At 44.8% G+C, this 21609-nt stretch overlaps 1 protein-coding gene across 4 annotated transcripts in view; it reads left to right on the forward strand.

The window, feature by feature from the left end:
- The window catches only part of WWC3 (WWC family member 3), a 108372-nt gene that overhangs the window by 33480 nt on the left and 53283 nt on the right, over positions 1-21609 (forward strand). For 2 of the 4 annotated variants that reach the window (XM_070289719.1, XM_070289717.1), the window contains exons 2-6: positions 4100-4209; positions 8668-8871; positions 9831-9890; positions 19613-19689; positions 20789-20868. In XM_070289719.1, coding sequence (XP_070145820.1) covers positions 4100-4209; positions 8668-8871; positions 9831-9890; positions 19613-19689; positions 20789-20868 — 531 coding nt within the window. The remainder of the gene's footprint in view (positions 1-4099; positions 4210-8667; positions 8872-9830; positions 9891-19612; positions 19690-20788; positions 20869-21609) is intronic. The other 2 variants (XM_070289718.1, XM_070289720.1) reach the window with 1 other exon arrangement.

A 21609-nucleotide genomic window follows, 5' to 3' on the forward strand; every position in this document is an offset into this window, starting at 1 on the left:
AACAGAAGGAATGACTTATCCAAGGTTTCTCGGCAGTTTCTCTGGGAACTGGTAATGGCTGAGATGGTCCAGTGCCGCTTCTTTTTTGTTGTTATTTTATTTTGTTGTTATGTTATTTTCTTTATCTTTGTTGCTCCACAGGCTTTTCCTCTAGCTGTGGCACACAGGCTTCTCACTGTGGTGGATTCTCTTTTTGCAGAGCACAGGCTCAGTAGTTGTGGCGCAGGGGCTTAGTTGTTCTGTGGCGTGTAGGATCTTCCCTGACCAGGGATCAAACCTATGTCTCCTGTGTTGGCAGGCAGATTCTATACCACTAAGCCACCAGGGAAACCCCCCAGTGCCACTTCTTAAAGAGCCCTACAGGATGCAGTAGGCGAAAGGGAACAAAAAGAAGCCCATGTCTGCATCCTCCAGATTCTCCCCCTTCCTGTGGACCAAGTCTAATAAGAACGACCAGCAAAACGTATTCATTTCCTCTGCGGAGGCCAACAGGAGCTGTTTGAGAAGTGGGGAAGTCAGCGACTCCGGGTCAGTGTTGCTCAGATAGGAGGAGACTGGGGAGAAATGACCACACAGGGGCTTCGCCTTGGGGAACACTGAGTGCCCAGCCCCTCAGTTCATCACCCAGCTCCTCCACATTCTGAAAATGCTGAGGCACTTATGTTGTGCGCCATACCTGCTAGTTCCTTGATAGTGAAGCATGCTCGTGCTGTCCAGGTTTGTCCTGAGCCCTTGAACAAATGTATTCAAGAGATCCCCACAGGGTGATGAAAAAGCCCATTTCTTATTCCACTGCTAGGAGCATGTGCTGATGTTAAAGCAGTTTGGCAGTGTGCATCAAGGGTTTGCTATAAGCTCACATCCATTATTTATAAGAAAGAACAGAACATTGGAACGTGGCTAAATTGATGACTTGAGGTTCCTGGTAAAACAGTTACGGTTCACTGCATGTGGCAGAAGATTCTCACATGATAGAAAGCAATGGTGACAGAGACTTAAAGGACACGAGGGGAAAAAAAATGAGTGTATGAAATTGTATCTAGTGTGATATCAGCTGTGGAGAAATGTAGGAAAATAAGCTAAACCATCAATCCAGGACTTCTGGATCATAGGTGCTTTTATTTCCTATGCTTTATATTTTACTGTCTGAATATTTTACATTGGATTTACGATAAAGAGAAAAGAGCTTCATATCCTTTAACACTGTAAGTTTATTTCTGGAATCTTTCAAAGAAAATAATTGTAAATCCAGTTTACAAGCTGTATGCATAAAGATGTTCCCTTCGTCATAGTTTTTTAAATGAAGATATAATTCATGTATACCATAGAAGTTTCCCTTTAAAGCATGCCATTCACTAGTTCTTAGTGTAATTACCCCCTAAAGGAAGCCTAACAACCTCTTAGCAATCACACCCCATTCCCACTTTATCTCCAACCCCTGAAATCACTGATCTACCCTCTGTCTCTGTGAACTTGCATGTTCTGGACATTTCTCGTAGATGAATGCATACAGCATGTAGCCTCTGTGTCTGGCTTCTGTCACCCAGCACAGTAACTTCAAAGTTCATCCATATTGTAGTGTTTGCCAGTACTTCATTCTTTTTTTATGACTGAATCACATTCCATCCATAGACCACATTTTATTTGTCCATTCATCAGTTGATGGCCCTTAGTTGTTTTCACCTTTTGGCTACGGCGAATAATGCTGCTATGGACATTCTTTTGGGTGGATATATATTTTCGTTTCTCGTAGGTATACACATAGGTGTAGGATTTCTGGCTTACATGGAAACTCTTCGACTATTTGAGAAATTGTTGAAATGTTGAATCGTGAATACTTACACTAGTGGAAATTAGGAAATAATATATCTATTAGGAAATAATGTATCTACTGATTGTAGGAGAGTGCTTGAGTTATGTGCTTAGTCGCTTAGTCATGTCCAACTCTTTGCAACCCCATGGACTGTAGCCTGCTAGGTTTCTCTGTCCATGGGATTTTCCAGGCAGGAATACTGGAGTGCATTGCCATGCCCTTCTCCAGGGGATCTTCCCAACCCAGGGATCTAACCCATGTCCCTTGTGTCTCCTGCATTGACAGGCGGATTCTTTACTGTAAAATATATTAATTCTCCTTCCCTTAATGAACAAAATGTTTGTAAAACTGCAACGTACTTATTCTTAGGCCAGGTGCTGGGGGTCAAAGGCAGTTGAGACAGGGTCATTGTTCTCTGAATCTGCTGTTCGGATTTATCCATCTATTTATCAGGATGACACATCCTCCAGGGGCTTCCCTGACGGCTCAGCAGGCAAAGAATCCGCCTGCAGTGCTGGAGACACAGGAGACATGGATTCGATCCCGGGGTCAGGAAGATCCTGGGAGGAGGAAATGGCAACCCACTGCAGTATTCTGGCCTGGAGAATTCCATGGGCAGAGGAGCCTGGTGGGCTACAGTACATGGGGGTCACAAAGAGTCGGATACAACTTAGCGACTCAACAACAACAACGACACAAATTAAGTGAGCTGGGTTCAGCAGCGCTGGAAGAGCAGGCTTCCCACATATGTTTGTTGACTAAATGAGGTCATATATATAAGAGATGCTTTGAATGCTCCTGTGCTTGGCCATTTTCTCTAGGCTTATGCGTGAATCTAGAATAGCAGAGATGTGCTCAGAACTCAGTTTATCTTCAGGTGACACTGTGTTGTGGTTTGGTCCCATTCAGGACTTGAGTCATGCACAACACCCTGCCGTTACTTGTTTGACTTGGAACCATGCCACCACTATCCCATTCCCTACCTGTAAAGGAACTGTGCTGTGGACGTTGGTGTTTGGGGCCAGGACAAAGGGTATGCAGTAGGCTCATCTTGTGATGTTGTAGGGTTTTGAGCGCATTGTATTTAAGAGGATTTCCAAGGATGTGTTTTACTTTCTATATGTATATTTCTGTTTTGATATTGACTCCTAACTTCTTAAAACCATATGTTTAAAATGAAGATGAGACCGATTAGTGTTGTTCTGATGGTGCTGATCAGTTTGTAAAAGCTGCTGAGAGAGACAGAACTTTGTTGTCAAACCAGTTTGGGGAAATAACATGTTCAAAATTCATACTGGTCTTGTGGGGTTTGGCAGTGGTTGTGGTGTCTCACTTTTCTGGGGCGAGAGACTGAAACAGAGATGTGGGAAGATTGAGTTAGTGAAATTTAGGTTATCAGATTCTCATGCATACCAGTCACTGTGCAGTTTTAGAGACAACTGAATAGATAGCTGCCCTGACTCAGACAATTTTAGGGGTGGCCTGTTTTATACCACAGCTGTCCTGTCAATCTCTGTGATCATGAGATGTAGGGGAGGGGGAGGTTCTGCTTATCTGGAAAACCTTTCCTTTATCTCTCTGTGTCAAGCCAAGCTTTCCTGGATCAGATTGACTTCAAGGAGAAACGTCTGTAGACAATATGCTTTTGTTGTTTTTTGCCAGAAAACAAAGAGGATCCTTTGCAGTTTCTGACGCCTACTGAGTAAGGAATCCAGGCAGTATTTAGTAGGCATCTCCTTGTATCGTTACCATGCTTGTTTGGCTTTTTGCCTTTGGTCAGTGGTAAACATTTAACTCCTTTGCTTATGCCCGGTGGGGGTTGGGGTATAGATGAAACTTACAAATACATTTTAAATACATTGACACTGTAATGTACAGAAACCGAAAGTTGAGACCGGGGAACATTTGTCAGAGAATGAGAACAAAACATAGGTGCTCTCATGTTGTGGCAGAGCCACATTCCATTGTCATCAACTCATTAAGCATACAGCTTCGGAGATGCTTGTTTTACCTGTTTTGTAACTGTCAATATCTGTTTTCACTGGTGTTTAAGGTTGCGTTGTGGGATAGTCATGCTTTTAACCATGAGTATACTGATACTGTTACTGATGATTATTTAGGCAAAGTCAGTGACTGACTTTTCCAACCAAATACTTGGAACAAAAGCAGTCAGTTTGTTAAGATGATACAGAATTTTGTATTGAAACCAAATTCTAGAGTTGGCTCAGCAAACTTAGGTGAACCTGACCTCACTTTCATATTTGCTTTCGTAATTTTATTTTGCAGGATAACAAAGCCATTGACCTTTGCTGACTGTGTTGGGGATGAACTTCCTTTAGGATGGGAAACTGTATATGATAAACAAATTGGAATTTATTACATGGACCACATAAATAGTAAGTAGAATGCCACACTTGAGTTGTTATATATGGTTGAGTTTTCATGTTGATCTCACAGATGCTAGGAACTCTTTCTGTAGAGTGAAACAATTGTTACTCACTCTCCAACACAGCATTAAACTAGATTTTATAAATGTCATCTGAAGTCTTCGTTAGCTGAGTTGTTCAAAAATTGAAGCGATTGTATGTTGGCTTGTATGTTGCCCTGTATGTTGCCCAGGACTGCATGGAATATGTTGAATGCAGAGTTTCAATACCTGATAGAAGGAATAAATTTTATAAATTTCCCAGGCAGTCTGGTAATAGAAGTTGCTAACCAAATGAGGAGAGTATTTCTTGCAGAGTGGAATTTACAAGTTCTTCTAACAATGAATGCCCAAATGATGATCTGAACTTCATTTTGTCTTATCCCTTTGATTTTTAACTGTAATGTGCCAAACTTTTTGGAGCTTTGGGAAGGGAGAAAATGATGTAAAGACCACAGCTAAAATCACAGGTCCTAGACCATGCCAGCCTTCTCTGTAGAATTGTTGGGAGCAGTGGTTCTCATCCAGGGCTGGCGTTACCTCCAAGGGACACTTGGTGTTGTCTGGGGGCATTTTCAGGCACTCAGCCTGCAGTGATTTGGCTCTTAACCAATGCCTGAGCAGAGGGGTGAGTGTGGCCCCAGCTTTGCCACCCTCTGCTGTGGTTACCCCATGGGCAGGAGGGCTTCTTAGGCAGATCCACTGCTGACAGGATGGACGTGGTGCTTAGCAAGATTGCACCCAGGGGCCACAGTCCCCTGGCCTGGCTGCCGAGCACCTCAGGGCTGCATGCAACTGGAGTTTCTGGCCATCTGGGCCACCTTCCCCTCAGGTCAGGGCTCCACTGTCTCCGGGCCCGGGTGGCGTTACTGAACGGCACAGGGATCGGCCTTGCATGACTTTTCTGGAAAGCCTGCCAAGGCCCAGGACCACCTTGTGCTGGCTCTTCTCCTCCTGCTCTCCTCCTGCTGTGTCCCCTTCTTTGCTGTGGGTGTGCCTTGCTTGCCTGCTCACTGAGTCACAGCAAGTTTTAAAAAGCACCCCTCCATGCTGGCCACTCAGGAAAGTGAGACCCAGGATCCACCCTCAAGGATTCGATATGACACATTAGACATGGCCACGAACCAGGAAACCAAGTAATCACCAAGGACTTTCTTCCAACCACCTTGAGTATAATTGGGGTGACCCAGCACCATGGAGGATGTGGCTGAAGACGTCATCTCCAGGGTCATGCCACCTCCTCTCTCTGACACCTTTAGTGAACTCAACTTTTTTTTCTTCCCTGAGGACAAGAAAGGTTTTTATTGTGATAATGGGCCAAAGACGCCATTCCAGAAAACTTGCTTCTCAGAATCAAGCTCTTCTTTTCTGTAGATTTATTTATTTATTTATTTACTGTGATGGGAGCTAAAAAGCCTCTTGATGAAAGTGAAAGAGGAGAGTGAAAAAGTTGGCTTAAAGCTCAACATTCAGAAAACGAAGATCATGGCATCCGGTCCCATCACATGGCAAATAGATGGAGGGTGGGAAACAGTAGAAACAGTGTCAGACTTTATTTTTTTGGGCTCCAAAATCACTGCAGATGGTGACTGCAGCCATGAAATTAAAAGACGCTTCCTCCTTGGAAGAAAAGTTATGACCAACCTAGACAGTATATTCAAAAGCAGAGACATTACTTTGCTGACTAAGGTCCATCTAGTCAAGGCTATGGTTTTTCCTGTGGTCATATGTGGATGTGAGAGTTGGACTGTGAAGAAGGCTGAGCACCGAAGAATTGATGCGTTTGTACTGCGGTGTTGGAGAAGACTCTTGAGAGTACCTTGGACTGCAAGGAGATCCAACCAGTCCATTCTGAAGGAGATCAACTCTGGGATTTCTTTGGAAGGACTGATGCTAAAGCTGAAGCTCCAGTACTTTAGACACGTCATGCGAAGAGTTAACTCATTGGAAAAGACTCTGATGCTGGGAGAGATTGGGAGCAGGAGGAGAAGCGGACGACCGAGGATGAGATGGCTGGATGGCATCATGGACTCGATGGACGTGAGTCTGAGTGAACTCCGGGAGTTGGTGATGGACAGGGAGGCCTGGCGTGCTGCGATTCATGGGGTTGCAGAGAGTCAGACACGACTGAGTGACTGAACCAAACCGAACCAAACTGTGATGGGTCTTTGTTGCAGATGTGGGCTTTCTCTAGTTGCAGTAAGCAGGAGCTACTCTCTAGTTCTAGTGCTCAGGCTTCTCTTTGCAGTGGCTTCTCTTGATGTAAAACACAGGCTCTAGGCACACAGGCTTCAGTAGTTGTAGTGTGTGGGCTCAGTAGCTGTGACACACAGGCTTAATTACTGTGCAGCATGTGGAATCTGCCCAGACCAGGGATTGAACCCGTGTCCATTGCATTGCAGGGAGAATTCTTAGCCACTGGACTACCAAGGAAGCTCCCCTGGAATCTTAACTCTTGCTAGCACAGATGTAAGGGGAAAGCTCTTTAAAGACAGAGAACCTGAGCAGTCACATGTTAAGTTGGAACTGTGCTGATTGACAGTGCAGTGAGGGACCAGAGGGGCCCTGGGCTGGTCACCTTCGGGGTTCCCAAGACCCTCAGGGGCCCTGGACAGAGTGCATACGATGCCTGTTGATCTTGGTGAGTCTGATGCCTAAATCATCATCAGAGACATCTGGGCACTTAAAACAGCTGTGACCTCCCCCTGCCTCCCACCCAGGTCCACTGAATCTAAACTCCAGGGCTAAGTCAAGACCCTGAGTTTTGTTATTTTTTACTTCTCCATGGGAGCTTTTAAGACCCAGAGAGGCTTTCCAGGGGGGGCCCTGGGCTAGCAGTGTGAAAGAGGTTAGGGGATGTTTCTCGAAGGAGATTTCAAAAGAAACTTACTTTAAACATCCTAGTGAGTGCTCCTGTGTATGTGTATGTGTGGTGGGGCGGGCGGGGGAGGGGGTAGAGATGACATAGAATTTACATTTGTAACCATTTTGAGGTGAGAGGCACAGACTGTAAGGTTCACCATTGAAAAGTGTACAGTTCAGTGGTATTGGGTGCATGGAGTGTTGTCCAGCTATCATCTCTAATTCCAGAACATTCATCATGCCCTGGTAAGACCTTGTGCTTTAAAAGAGGCTCACGTGGTATAGAATCGGAAGCAGAGTTGGGAAGGTGACTGTGGCGAGCGCTCAGAGGATGGCTTTTGGTGGGATGAAGCAGGCAGGTGTTTTGGGACAGAGGTTCTGAGAGTCTGATTGAACTAAGGGGAGAAGGAGGGACATCCCAGCATCAGTCACTATTATACACAGGGGCAGGAATGGCCAGTTCTGGAGGGCCCATGAAATAGTCTGTGTGAGGGATGAGGGGCAGGTGTACTCTGAGGGTAAGTTCTCGGTTGGCTCAGTGGGTCGATGAGGATGAAGCCACTCATTCCAAGGGGGCAGGTGGAGAAGCAGGCACTCATCAGTGTGGCTTCCTTTGGGTTGCTGTGGTTTGGGTAGCAAAAGGGTGCTGTGTGAGACTGAGTTGTTTTGGACCAGTGACTCACAAGTACTTTGCGTCCGTCCGCGTGGTGATGCCTCTTGGAGGCAGGAGGAAAGAAAAGACGGGCACTCAGGAGAAAGGTCGGAGCTAGAGGTAGGCGTGAACCCTTTGAGGAGCTGGTTAAATGACAGAGCCAGAGCAGCAGGTGGGGGATTTATAGGAAATCCATGAAGGGGATTTCCCATGCAGAAAGTTCTGGTCTGGCATGGGAGGTAGGAGAAGAGGAGCGAGCTGGTCCCAGGGAGAGCAGAGGCAACAGCATCCCAGGTTGAAAAAGGCAGGGAGAGAAAGGTTGTATGTGTCTCTTAGTTTGAGAGTGATGGGCTCCTTTGGGTTCCTGTCCACCAACATTTACTCATAGATAGCTAGTGGGAAGCTGCTGTATGATGCAGGGAGCTCAAACCAGGGCTCTGTGACAACCTAAGAGGACTGGGATGGGGTGGAGATGGGACGGAGGCTCAAGAGGGAGGAGACATATGTGCACTAATGGCTGATTTACGTTGTATGGCAGAAACCAACAGCATTGTAAAGCAATTATCCTCTAATTAAAAATAAATTAAAGGGGCGCTCTTTCTGCTCCCTTCTGAAGTCTATGTGAGGAGCTTTCTCTATGTCTTTTTTACTTTAATAAAACTTTTAAAAAAATTAAAAAAAATTGTCTGGTATCGTCTTCCCTTACGCATCTACAGAGCTTTCTTCTCGACCCAGACATGGCTGTGTTGATAGGAGGTGACCCAGACTCTGGGAGGGTTCAGCATACAGATGCTTTCATGGTGTACATCATGGTCAGTCATTAACTTTTGTATTGATTAGACACGTAACTGCACAATTATTCAGCCTAAAGATTGGACTTGGAAGACCCTCATGTTCTTCCCCTTTCCGTTTCAGAGCTGACCCAGATTGAGGATCCCAGAGAGCAGTGGAGGCGGGAGCAGGAACGGATGCTAAAGGAGTATTTAATTGTAGCCCAGGAGGCTCTCAATGCCAAGAAAGAAATCTACCAGATTAAGCAGCAGCGCTTCGAGCTGGCCCAGGAGGAGTACCAGCAGCTGCACAAGATGTGTGAGGACGACAGCCGCTCGTACACCAGCTGTGAGTTGAGCATCCCCCTCCAGGAGCACGTGGGGCTTCCAGAGTTGGGTCTCCGCGGATCCTGATCTCTACAGACCCCAGGCGCAAGTTGAGCGAGACAGCTGCATAAAGTGTCTGATCGCCTACTGTTAGGTAGTCAGCCTCCCATGCCGGCATCCAATGGTCACTCCCTACCACTCCATTGGCAAGTGTTTTTCAGGTGCCCACGCAACACGGTGGAGCTGAGATAGGAGAGGCCCCTTCCCTCCTGGAGTTTCCATGTAGGGAGGGAGGGCAGGGAGAAAGCAGGCAAGCACAGTTTCAGATAGTGATACGAAACCACCTCCCAACTCACATTTGTCAGCATGGAAAAGGGCTTCCCTGGAGACCCCTGCTCATCTGGGGTGATCCTGGGGAATTACTTACAATGGTTTTATTGCTCAGGAGCCTCCACACATGTCAGGCCCCTGTCTCTTTATAGCATCCTTTCTTGTGCAAGACACTGAAGGTGGAGAAACTCAGTATAACATGGGGAAAAGTGGGGAACTCTGCCCAAGTAAGATGGATGCACACTGATGTTCTCCAAAGGGAACCCCTCTGAGTTTCGGAGCCCGCCGAGCATGGGCTCCTGTTATTAGGACTCAGGAGATGCGCAGGAACAGAAGGAATCACTCAGAAGCCAAAACCTCTGGTTCCTGACCCATTCAGTCACTGCCTGAGCCAGTCCATTCTCGACAGAGTTGTCACACTTAACTGCCCACTGAAGGTGTGTGTGGCTGTGACTCGCCCAGTGGCAGTGAGCTTGGGGAGAGTGTATGAAGTTGGTACCACTAGATTTTATCTTATGAAAACCTAAATCTAATTGAGACTTGGAGGGACTTACCTGTGACGTGAGTGCCATGTTGCCAGGCGTGTAGCTCTGGTGACACAGCTTTGAACGTTAAAGACATGCTCAAAGCTTTGTTTATCCTGTGTTGCAGGTCAGAATGGAGTTGAGGCGAGGGGGCCAGACATCTTTTTTACTGCAACTGCTGTCGAAGGTGAATAAGCCATACGAGCTGTGGAGAAGAGAGCGGAGGGTGGAGTTTGCCCCCTGTAGCAGAAATTTAGGTAGCTGTGTTTCTATATACCGTAAAAGATTGCAGGCTCAGGTATGATGGTGTGTAGTTTCCAGGCTGCTTCATCTCTTGCCCTTCGCCTCTTGGTATGTACTAGGTTTTTTCTTGTTTGTTTGTTTTACTGTCCATCAGAATGTGATGGGTCAGCTCCATGCTAGTTTTTAGGAAAAGCTGGTTTCTTCGTAATTTTCTTTATTTGTCATCTCTTTTTCTGATTTTGGTATCAGGATAATATTGACCTCCCAAAATGAACTGGGATATGTTTCCTCCTCCCCAGTTTTTGGAAAGTTTGTGTGGGATTGGTTCAGTTCAGTTCAGTCGCTCAGTTGTGTCTGACTCTGCGACCCCACGAATCGCAGCACACCAGGCCTCCCTGCCCATCACCAACTCCCGGAGTTCTCTCAGACTCACGTCCATCTAGTTGGTGATGGCATCCAGCCATCTCATCCTCTGTCATCACCTTCTTCTCCTGCCCCCAATCCCTTCCAGCATCAGAGTCTTTTCCAATGAGTCAACTCTTCGCATGAGGTGGCCAAAGTAGTGGAGTTTCAGCTTTAGCATCATTCCTTCCAAAGAAATCCCAGGGCTGATCTCCTTCAGAATGGACTGGCTGGATCTCCTTGCAGTCCGAGGGACTCTCAAGAGTCTTCTCCAACACCACAGTTCAAAAGCATCAGTTCTTCAGTGCTCAGCTTTCTTCACAGTCCAACCCTCACATCCATACATGACCCTTGGAAATACCATAGCCTTGACTAGACGGACCTTTGTTTGATATTTAATTCATTGACAGGCAAATTCTTTACCAGTGAGCCACCTGGGAAGCCCAGTGTTGATACTTTCTTAACCGTTTGATAGAATTCACCCGAAAAGCCATCTGGTTCTTTGTAGGAATGTTTGTAACTATAAATTCAGTACCTTTAATAGACATGGGCCTGTTCAGGTTTTCCTGTTTTTCTTGAGTCAATTTTGATGTTTGTGTGCTTCAAGGAATTTGTCTCTTTCATCTAATCCAAAAATCAGTAAGCTTTTCTGTAAAGGATCAGATAGTGAGTGTTTTAGGCGCCATAGGTCATATGGTCTCAGGTGCAACCACCAAACCCTGTTGTTACAGTGCAAAAGCAGCCAGACATGACACGTAAGTGACGTGTGTGGTTTATTCTGATAAAAAGTATAAAAATAAGAAACAAGCTGAATTTGGCCCACAGGGAATCTGCTGACCGCTGATCAAGCTGTCAAGTTTTTTGAAGTTTTCATAGAATTCCCATGTGATTCTTTCAATGTCTAGACTCTGAGCTAGTGTCCTCTCTTATTTGTGATAATAATAATTTGTGCTTTATTTTCTCAATCAGTGGAGCTCAACCTTTATCGATTATGTGTAGCATTACAGCAAACTGGGTTTTGGTTTTCTGTTTTCTTCCCCTATTTTTATCATTTTTTAATTTTTTAAATTGATTTGTTCTCTTTAGTTTTTCCTTCATTCTACTTAGTTTGGCTTGAATTTCTTTTTCTGCCTTCCTAAAGTGGGAGCTTAGAGCATTGATTTCAGACCTCATTTTCTCACATAGCCTCTAAAGGTATAAATTCTCCTCTAAGTACTACTTCAACTGCATCCTACAAATTTTGGTTCATGTTTTATGAACCAAATATTCATAATATTTTCTCATTTTCTTTGTGATTTATTTTGACCCATGGATTGTTTTAAAAGTAAGCTATTGGAACTTTTTAAAGGTGTGATGTTGTTGATTTCTAATTTGATTGTGGTCAGAGACTAGACTATGTAAGATTTCAGTTTTTAACGTCTATTGAGATGACTTTATGGCTCAGCATATGGTCTCTTTTAAATGATCTCATGGACTTGTGCCTCCAGGTTGCATCTGGTTGAAGCAGTGGCTTAGAACTGTTTCTGAGAGTATAGTTAGTGATTCCAGACCTTTCCAAAAGTTACTTGGTAGAAGTAGGTTGGGCCATATAAAATTGTCACTTTTGTAGATTAAAAAGGGCCAGTTATTGGCAGTTTCATATGATTCAACCTAATAGAGTGTTTCTTCCCAGGCAACTGGTCAGGTTTGGTTAGGTTTCCAAAGAGACTTGCCTATCAGTCTTGCTAAGAATTGAACGGAAAAAAGAACATAACAGAAGAACTTGGTAAGAAGTTTCTTGCCAGCAATTGAAAGGAAATATTAGATGACGAGAAGGTATGTTGGACTTCCCTGGTGGTACAATGGATAAGAATCCGCCTGCCAATGCAGGGGACACAAGTTCCATTCCTCGTCCGGGAACATTCCACATGCCGCAGGGCGACTAAGCCCATGTGCCCTACAGCCCGTGTTTCATCACAGGAGAAGTCACTGCAGTGAGAAGCCTGCGCACCTCAAGGAAGAGTAGCCCCTGCTCTCTGCAATGACAGAAAGCCACTATGCAGCACCAAATGCCAAGCACAACCTAAAATTAAATAAATAATTTAAAGAGAGAGAGGAGGTATGTCTATGTACTGGTTACTGTACTGGTGCAGCCAGGACTTCAGTTGCAGACCATGTGGGGACTCAGGACTGGAACCCTTGATGCAAATATAGGAAGACCTGGTTGCAGCCTATGGGATTCCACACCCAGCTGGAGGGGAAGATTCCTGGAGCATCGCGGAGCCTAGAGCATAAAAATATCCAGGACTTTTTATATCCAGGAGTTGGGACATCCCTCAGCATCAGTTTTTATATTTCCATGGGCTTTTCCCTCCCCAGACATTTGGGAAAATAGGGAGTTGCAGGTAATTTCATTCTTCCTGTGCCCTGTAAAATTTTATCAATGCACAGTAAAAAAGTAACAGTCCAGATGCTGTCTTTAAAGTAGTGTATGAAGAAACATTGAGTCAAGGAAGGTGATGACTCTGTGGTGTTGATTTGAGATTCTGAGACTCCACCTCCCAACCCACAAGAGGTGCTGGCATAGACTCCATCTCTGCTTCTACTCATGCAGTAGAGGAGGCCAGGTGGGGCCTCCCTGTTTTCATGAAGGGCTGGAAATGCCAGTGGCTCTTCCTACAGCCTGTCTCCTCAGGGAGAAAAACTGTGAATGGAATCTAGGAATTAATCCAAGCATTTTATCAAGTAGCTGCTGTTCCTGGGTTTTCACCAAGCTCCTTCCATTTGCCATTTAACCTGAACTCCATTGAGGATACTTCTGTTACATATGACTCAGACAAACTATTTCTGGCCACAGGCTAAAGTTCAAGACAGTCATTCTGGTGGCTTGTGCTATAACAGCCCAGACCTCTGTAAGGTCTGGGCCCATGTCAGGAGCTGTTGGTGGCAGGATCTGTGGCACACCTGGGCCCCTGTTGGCCACCCAACAGGTCTCACACAGCCTAGATCACTCACATTGTTAATCATCCAAAGCAGGGAGGTGTCTCTTTGCTTAGGTACTGGCAGCAGAAGGACCTTGGGACTTAGCGCCCGTAACTTCCTTCATTGAAAGTGACTCAAACTAAAGGAACCATCATTGAATGGCCTAGTGTTTTCCTGAATTGTTGCGACTGCAACATCATGAAGCATTGTAACACGGTGATGTTACTTTCCTTGTACACACAAGAAACAATATTCAGTAGACTGATCTTCTTGAAGGTTACACTTCCGATAAATGGTAGACCTTGGATTTGAGCCCAGATCTTTGGTGGAGCTAGTTATCAGTGCTGTGTATACTATTTTGGAGACATGGAAGAGTCAGCTTGGAAGAATGGATCATGTGATTTTAAAACAGCCTGCCCTCCCATGTTCAAGTGACCCGGAAATAAGGACCGACTGTAAACTGACAAGTCGTCTGGCAATTTCACAGCACCTGAAGGGACACGTGATAGGCAGAGATCTTTTTACTTCTCGATTTCCTCATGGCCCACAGTGGGATAGCCAGACTAGTTGTTTAGTTTTCAACAGAGAGTTCCTTAGCACCTGGTGTTGGGGGGGACACAATTTATCTGTCATGGCTGATTATAGGGGGGAAATGAGGCAATAAAGGTAAACAGCCATTTCTAATATTGGAGCAAAAGGGCATGGGGGAGGGCAAACACTCTCTTCCACAGCCTTCACAGATTTCCCCCTGAGTTATGGAAGTCCACAATAAATCTCTTGTTTGTTGGAGAGGAAAAATTTCACATCAATATTGGGCCATCTGGTGTCTGAGAATATCCAAGCGTTAACCTTTCTTGTCTCTGACCAAAGCAGATTCTGCTTTTCTGGCTTTGAGCAGACACGTCCCCTTGAGACTAGGAGCCCAACTCGGCTATAGTTCTTTATGCTCAGGAACTAGCTGACAGGGGCCCTGGTCCTGTGTGATGCTCTACAGAGCCCTGCCGTGGAACTTCTCTACCATAGACTGTTTCTGAGACACACCGAGTACTTTCTCTGCAGCTCCATCTTGTAGAGTTTTCTCCTACTTTCTTCATTGCAGTATGTTTTTCTGTTTATTTTCTTTTAACACTAAATACATTCGTTATTTCAGAAACTTTTTTTTTTTTTCATTCTTCTTGAGAAACTGGCCTCCAGCTGCATTCCGATGAAGTATGTGACCATTGCAGGACCTTTTGGAAGGAATTCTTGCTTGGGGTAAATTATAGTCTGAACCACGGGTCAGCAAAGTTTGGCCCACAGGCTGAATCCTAGGCACTCAGGGTGTTGTGTAAATAAGATTTTATTGGGACCTAGCCAGGTCCATTCACTTAACCATTGTCTGTAGCAGGTACAGGAGCAGAGTTGAGGGACTGAGACAGACGGTGTGGCCCACAAAGCCAGAAATATTTACTATCTGGTTCTTTGCAGAAGAATTGTCACACAGTGGTTATCAACTGTGGCTGCACTAGAGAAATCTCTTGAAGGGCTTTTAAAACATCTTACAGCCTGGTCCCTACTCCCACCCCTAGACATTTGGATTTAATTGGCCTTGACTGGGGCCAGACACTTAAAAAAAAAAAAAAAAAAAGCTTCCCAGGGGATTCCCAGAGTTGAGATCCACTGATCATGACCCTTTCTTCCAGCGGCAGGAGTATGACTTGTTTGTTCCCCAGGCTCCTGGGATCTCCCAGAATCCTCCAGCACAAGTCTCTTTGGTGCCTGGGAAAAAAGTCAGCCTTATCTCCGGTGAGAAAGCGCTGACCCGCCCTGAATTCCTGGCTCAAGCCTGGAGAGGCTTGACCTTATCAGTCCTCAGTCTGGCTTGCATTCTTTCTGAGGCTCCCGGCCCATCCCACAAAGACTATCTGGCCTTCTTTCCCTGGTGAGGGTTTCTCATCTCCTGCCTAGCCTGGGATAAGGGCCACCGTCCACCCATTCAGCCCTTCATCTTCCTGCTCACAGGCATGTTGGAGCAGGCAGGGGAAAAATGGCTCACGCAGCATCTTCCCAGGTATTAGTTGGCAGGACTCAACCTCAAAGGCTGTCGCCGAGCTCACATGTCCATCAGATCTCCCAGTCTGCCTGAGAGAGGGAATTCTTGGTTTGGATTCAGTGGCCTTTTGTGTTACTTGTATAAGTTGCCTCTGAGAGGGCTCATTTGATTTTTTTTTTTTTTTGTCCCTTTGCTTATGGTGCCTTTAAGAAAGAGGTCGTGCCCTCTTCATTTGGCCTCGCCTGATTATAGACACGTCTTGGTCGGCTCTGGTAATTACTGCCTGTCAGCACGGCAACTGTCCAGGCTTGCTGTCCTTTGTGCCCGAGTACTCCTGGGCTCCCTCGAGCAGGTGCCTGCAGTGCTGACTCCTGGAGGCGTGCACCTGGTCCAAAGGCATAGTCTGCTCACAGGATGTCTTTGGACAAGGGCTACCCTCTTTGAAAAGCATGGCCTCTGCCTGGGGCGATCTTGGGTTCTCATGGTCCAGAGATGTAAGAGGAGATGGAGACAGACACAGATGGACGCATGGATGGACACATTTCCCCCTTTTAATAGCCCATGAAATCGAAATCTGAAGTAATGACTGGGGTCTGCAGCATTCAGAGCGCTAAACACAGACTGAGTTCACTTCTTGGGCACTGGGGAGCCGGAGGCCCATTTCTTCTTCCGTTGGAAAAGCTAATCTGACCCCCAGGAGCCCACATTCTAGACAGAAGTCCCTCTTTGACTGATGGCCTGATGTAGATCAAATCATTGCCCACTCAGCCTTTGTCTATAAAAGCAGGGAAACATACTCGTCATCTCTCACAAGAGGCAGTGCTCTGTGACAACCTGGACTGATGGGTTGGGGAGGGAGGTTCAGGAGGGAGGGGACATATGTATGCCTGTGGCCAGTTCATGTTGATGTATGGTAAAAACCATGACAATATTGTAAACATTTTTCAATTTAAAAAATATATATATTTAAAGAAAAGAAAGGTGCAATAAAAAAAAAAGAATAAAATTCTCATTCCAAAGGGGAATAAAAAATAATTTCTGAGAATAGATGAAATTAATATGAAAGTTACATTGTTGTAGCCAGGTATAATAATTTATACTGCTGAGGTCCAGCTAAGCCTTAACCTTCTTATATCATCCAAAGCAGTGCTTTACGCCTGCACGGCCTCCTGAAACTGTTTAATAGTTCTGCCCACTCAGACTATTCAGATGAGAAGGGAGCTTCAGAGGTGAAAGTCTGGTATTTATCCTAAATCTTGAGATTAGAGACGTGTCTCAGCAGAGACGTTTCTTTTTCTCAGTGTTGTGGTGTACGTGCCATAAAAGGGCTTCCCAGGTGATTCAGGGGTAAAGAACTCGCCTGCCAATGCAGGAGACACAGGTTCTATCCCTGGGTCGGGAGGATCCCCTGGAGAAGGAAATGGCAACCCACTCCAGTATTTTTGCCGGGAAATCCCATGGGCAGAGGAGCCTGGCAGGCTACAGTCCATGGAGTAACAAAGAGGTAGACATGACTTAGTGACTAAACAACATGCCATTAAAAATGGGGTCCAGAGTTTTGAGCTTTTCCCTGGATTCTGCAAATGGCTTCCATTAGACTTACTGGCAAACTTCAGGAACTGAGAATTTGTCTTTAAACTCTTGAGTTATATTATTAAGTTACACCAGTGTTTATCACTCTCCTTAGCACATTAAGATACAACGTACTCACTATCTTAGGTACTTGAGTTGCCTTTTCCCTCATCCCAGTCTTGGATTTATATAGTTTTAGAGACTGTAGCAAAAGTAGCATGAATGGTATCTCTAAGTAAAACCTTTCATCATTTAGGATTATTTCATCTATAAGTAACAGAAAAGACTAACTCTCCTGGGCCTAAACAGTAAGGCCATCCATTGTGACCTAGCAGTGTCCAAGGTGGGAGTGGCCTCCCCATTGGTGGACTCAGCAGCTCAGTGATATCATAGTATGTCAGGATCCCCTCTAGGACTGGCCCAGGCTGAGTATCCTAGGGGAGAGACAGATGCCCGAGAGCCTTAGGACTCAGCTACGCCGGAGACCTGGGCAGCAGGTTGCCATGTGTCTGTCCATCTGTACCCATCACTACTGCAGTGTGTATGTACTTCAAGTCTCTTTACTAATTTACCCTATGAAATTGCAGACAGAGTTTTGGCAGTGATTTCAGACCATTGTTACTGATGTTTAACATTGCAGTTAACTTCCCTGGACTTTGGTGGTGGGGTTACTTTCAGTTTGGAATGGAAAAGATCCCAGGCAGTAACTGTTGGCATTGTCTTCCTTGCCTACAAGGTGACAAGCGGACACACGTGGTAGGAGTCAGGAAGCCCTTGGCTCATTTGCTTGTTATCTGGGCACCAGTGGAAGTCCCTTCCACTCGGGCCTGGGAAATTTACGTCCCAGGAGTTAAATTTAGAGGTTTTGTAGAAATGATTTTTGTTTCTTTATGATCATTGTTTGAAGTGTTCCTTTCCTTAGTGGACTTAAACGAGACCAACTAGTCAGGCAAAATGGAGGTTCTTGGATTTGGAAATAGACGTTCTTCATCTAAGAAAGAATTCTGTTTTAAAAACATTTTACTCTGTGTTTTGAGATTAGAATTCTAAATATAAGAACATTTGAGGTAAAGTTGACAAATACTTAGCTCCTCCAGGTATTTATTTCCAGTAGATTCTAGTAGTTTGACATTCTGACTGATGGGGACTTCAATAGTAGACATTCCATAGAACTATTTTTTGTTTGTTTGTTTAAGGAGACATCTGGAGAGCTCAGATTAACTTGGGATGTGGTTCTATTTGAGGATATTAAATAATCTTGCCATTTAAATCACTTGATGGCCTTGAGACATCTTCTTCAGTATTAAATCAGGACATGATTATAAGCTAGTTTCTGGATGTTGACATCTAAGTTACCTGAATGACAGTCTTTTCTACCCAGATCAAAGGAGTTAAAGAATGCATGCTGACATGGAACTGTACTCATTGTCCTGTGGCAGCCTGGATGGGAGGGGGATTTAGGGGAGAATGGATACATGTGTATGTATGGCTGAGTCGCTCTGCTGTGCCCCTGAAACTATCACAACACTGTTAATCAGCTATATCCCAATACAAAATAAAAAGTTTAAAGTTTTTTTTTTTTTTTTAAAGAATGGATAGTGGCCTTGCAGATGGCCCTTAGGAGCAGGTGAAACTAATGAAAATGACCTAGAGGCAGATTCCATAAATGTGGGATGACTCTCAGATGAAGAAATAGGAACCTACACAGCTCAGGGGGGGGCAGGAAGCAAGTCACTGCAGCTGCAAGGCCTAAGAGAAAGGAGACAGAAGCATGACAAGAAAGGGATGCAGAGAAGTGGACGGGGTGATAGAAATTAGAAGTGGCTGAATGCTGCTCCAGTTGCTGAGACAGCAGAGAAGGCTTGACTGACCATGCCTAGCATGCAACTGGGTAGCCGAACGTGTCTCATTCACCCCCGGGTATTGGCCATCTGTAATCACGATGCTGTGTCTGTTACAAGACTTTAACTCATATGTGCTGCACTGCTGAAGAAAGCATTTAGCTATGTGATCTGATTTAGTGGAACATCCATCAGAAACAAACTAGAATAAAAGTGTGGGTGCTTCACTTCGGCTCTTGGGGAGCCAACACCATGAACACTCAAGCTTGCCACATACTGGCATTTGACTAGGAAGTAGTCGTTTTCATTTTTTACAAATCTTTAGGTTTTTTTTCCTTTTCTGTGTCAAAAATCATTCATGTGGAAGCTATAGATATGAAAAGAGTAAATATAAAATCTTTTGGAATGAGACCATGGAGAAGAACAGTCAGCTTTTGAGTTCTGTCCTTCCAGTGACTTCCATGGTGTGTACGTTTTAAAAGGAAGTAAAAGTGGTTTCATACTATACTGTTTTCATCGTAAAGAATAGTTTTCTATACCATAACCATACCTCCCCCACCCCCACCTCCTGTGTATATGTGGTTTTTAAACCTGATAGTTTTGCAGTTGAAGTAAACAGAGTTTTGATTTACCTATAGCTATATAGTTTATTATGTAGAATCAGGTAGAAGGTAGTCATGTGAAAAATCAAACATCAGGATTCAAGGTGGTGAGATGTATGTTCTTAGGAGCGAGGACCAACTTGGAAATCTGAGACTGGGAATTCATTACTTAATATAATGATTTAGAAGCTCCTGTTTATGTGTATTTGTTTACTTTAAAGGACCCATTATAAAATTATGTTTTCCTTCTCTTTAGCCTTCTCTGGATATTCAACAAATACAAAGTATGACCCATACCAAATTAAGGCAGAGATAGCAAGTCGTCGGGATAGGGTGAGTAAAATGAATATTTTCATAACTAGAAACCCTGTATATATTTGTACGTAATATCACTTATCATGGTTCATTATCTGATGGTCAGTGTGTCTCACACTTATATTTTAGTAAGATTTTCAGTTTCATGAATTATTATTATTATATTTGGTTATACTTTCTACTATTTTATCAATAGGAGGAGAAAAGCTTCATTCTCAAGCCTCAGCTCATCTAACAAAAAAATCGCCCGCACCCCTCCGTGTTTCAAGGGGCTAGATTTACTCCCCATTTGGAAAGATTTGACAGTGTCAGGGCCCAGCCTCAGAGGACTGGATGACTCTTAGCAGGTTTAGCATCTGTCTGCTGTTCTTTCCTTGTGGCTCTATTCCCAGAGAAATTGTGCCTGCCATAGTGTTTGACCAGAAGGTTCCGAGGCACCTTCCCAGTGGTGCCCAGTTCTTTGGGTGCCACCATGTCCCATCCCTCAGCCTTTGTCATGCGTGTCTGGAAGGAGGGATGGAAGACATCGTGGAGCCCAAGCCTCTGGTCCTGGTGTCTCAGTCCCTAAACCAGAGCATCTCTTTGAGTGCCATGGCTCTCATATTCTACCACACCCTTAAAAACACTGGGGGCATCAGTTCGAAATGAAAACTCCAGGCCACCCCCCAGTTTTAACACAGGCCTGGAGTGAGTCCCAGCACATTTTAAATAAGCGCTCTCCGTGACTGAGTTCCAGGTACCCAAAGCCATGCTTTGAGCAATGGCATCTCCTAGGTGGGACTTTAAACAGAAGGGAGGATGGGGAAAAAAAAAAAAAAAAACCATGACAGAGTTTGCTCATTGCATTATGTCAGTTAATACCTTGAAAAGAAAATCATTGACGATTCCAGGGTTCCCTGTGGGTAGAAAGCTCTTGGGGATCTGGGCCTTGTGTGTCTCAGCCAGCCAGCTCCTCTGCCAGGGCTGTGTGTTAGGCCTGTCGATGGAAGGTCCTGGCAAGAGGGTGACCCAGGGAATTGCAAGCCAATCAGAAATTAAGAGGACAGTGCTAACAACTGTAGAAAAACCATTTTTCACAGCATGCTTTTGAGAAAAAAAATATGTAATTTGTCTTTAGCTTTCTAGATTAAAACGAGAGCTGACCCAGATGAAGCAAGAACTGCAGTACAAAGAGAAGGGAGTGGAGACCCTGCAAGAGTGAGTGGCCTGTGGTGATGGGGGGAGCATTTCCCTGCGGTTTCCTGTTGTGCTGACCTCTTCTATGCTGGGACATGTGTCTTAAAGCTTCTTGGGTGTTCGCTTTTCTGCTTTTATTTATGCTCGTTATGTACCTGTCATAAGCATCAGATCTCTTTTCCTTGAAGATACCTTGTTCTTGTTTCCTTGGGAAGCAAGATCTTTATTAGAATATTTGTGCACATTTTTGATAGCTAGCTGTCTAAAACACACAAGGCTATTTCCATTTGAATTATTGTTTGGCTAGTTTCAGTCTCTTCAGTGTTTTAGTTCTAAATTTTAAATTAATTAAAACTAAATAAAGTTAAACTGTTAGTCCCCAGCCTCAGTAGCCACATCTGAAATGCTCAGTAGTCATGTGTGTCTAGTGCAAATCTTCTCCACTTCAGTGCTCATGACTTTTTGGGCCAGATAGCTGTTTGTGGTGGGAGCTCTCCAGTGCACTATAGGATGTTTAACAGCATCTGTGGCCTTGACCTCCTATGTGCCAGTAGCAGCCTCTCACCCAGTTGTGACAGCCAAAAATGTCTCCAGATATTGCCAAGTGTTTCCTGGAGGGCACGTGTTTCCGACGTGGAGGACCACTAAGCTAGTGGCCCCTGCATTGGGCAGCACAGATAATAGGCTATTTACATCCTCACAGATGGGTGATCCCCTGGAGAAGGAAATGGCAACCCACTCCAGTATTCTTGCCTGGAGAAT

This window comes from Ovis canadensis, chromosome X, assembly GCF_042477335.2.
Source record: "Ovis canadensis isolate MfBH-ARS-UI-01 breed Bighorn chromosome X, ARS-UI_OviCan_v2, whole genome shotgun sequence".
NCBI lineage: Eukaryota > Metazoa > Chordata > Mammalia > Artiodactyla > Bovidae > Ovis > Ovis canadensis.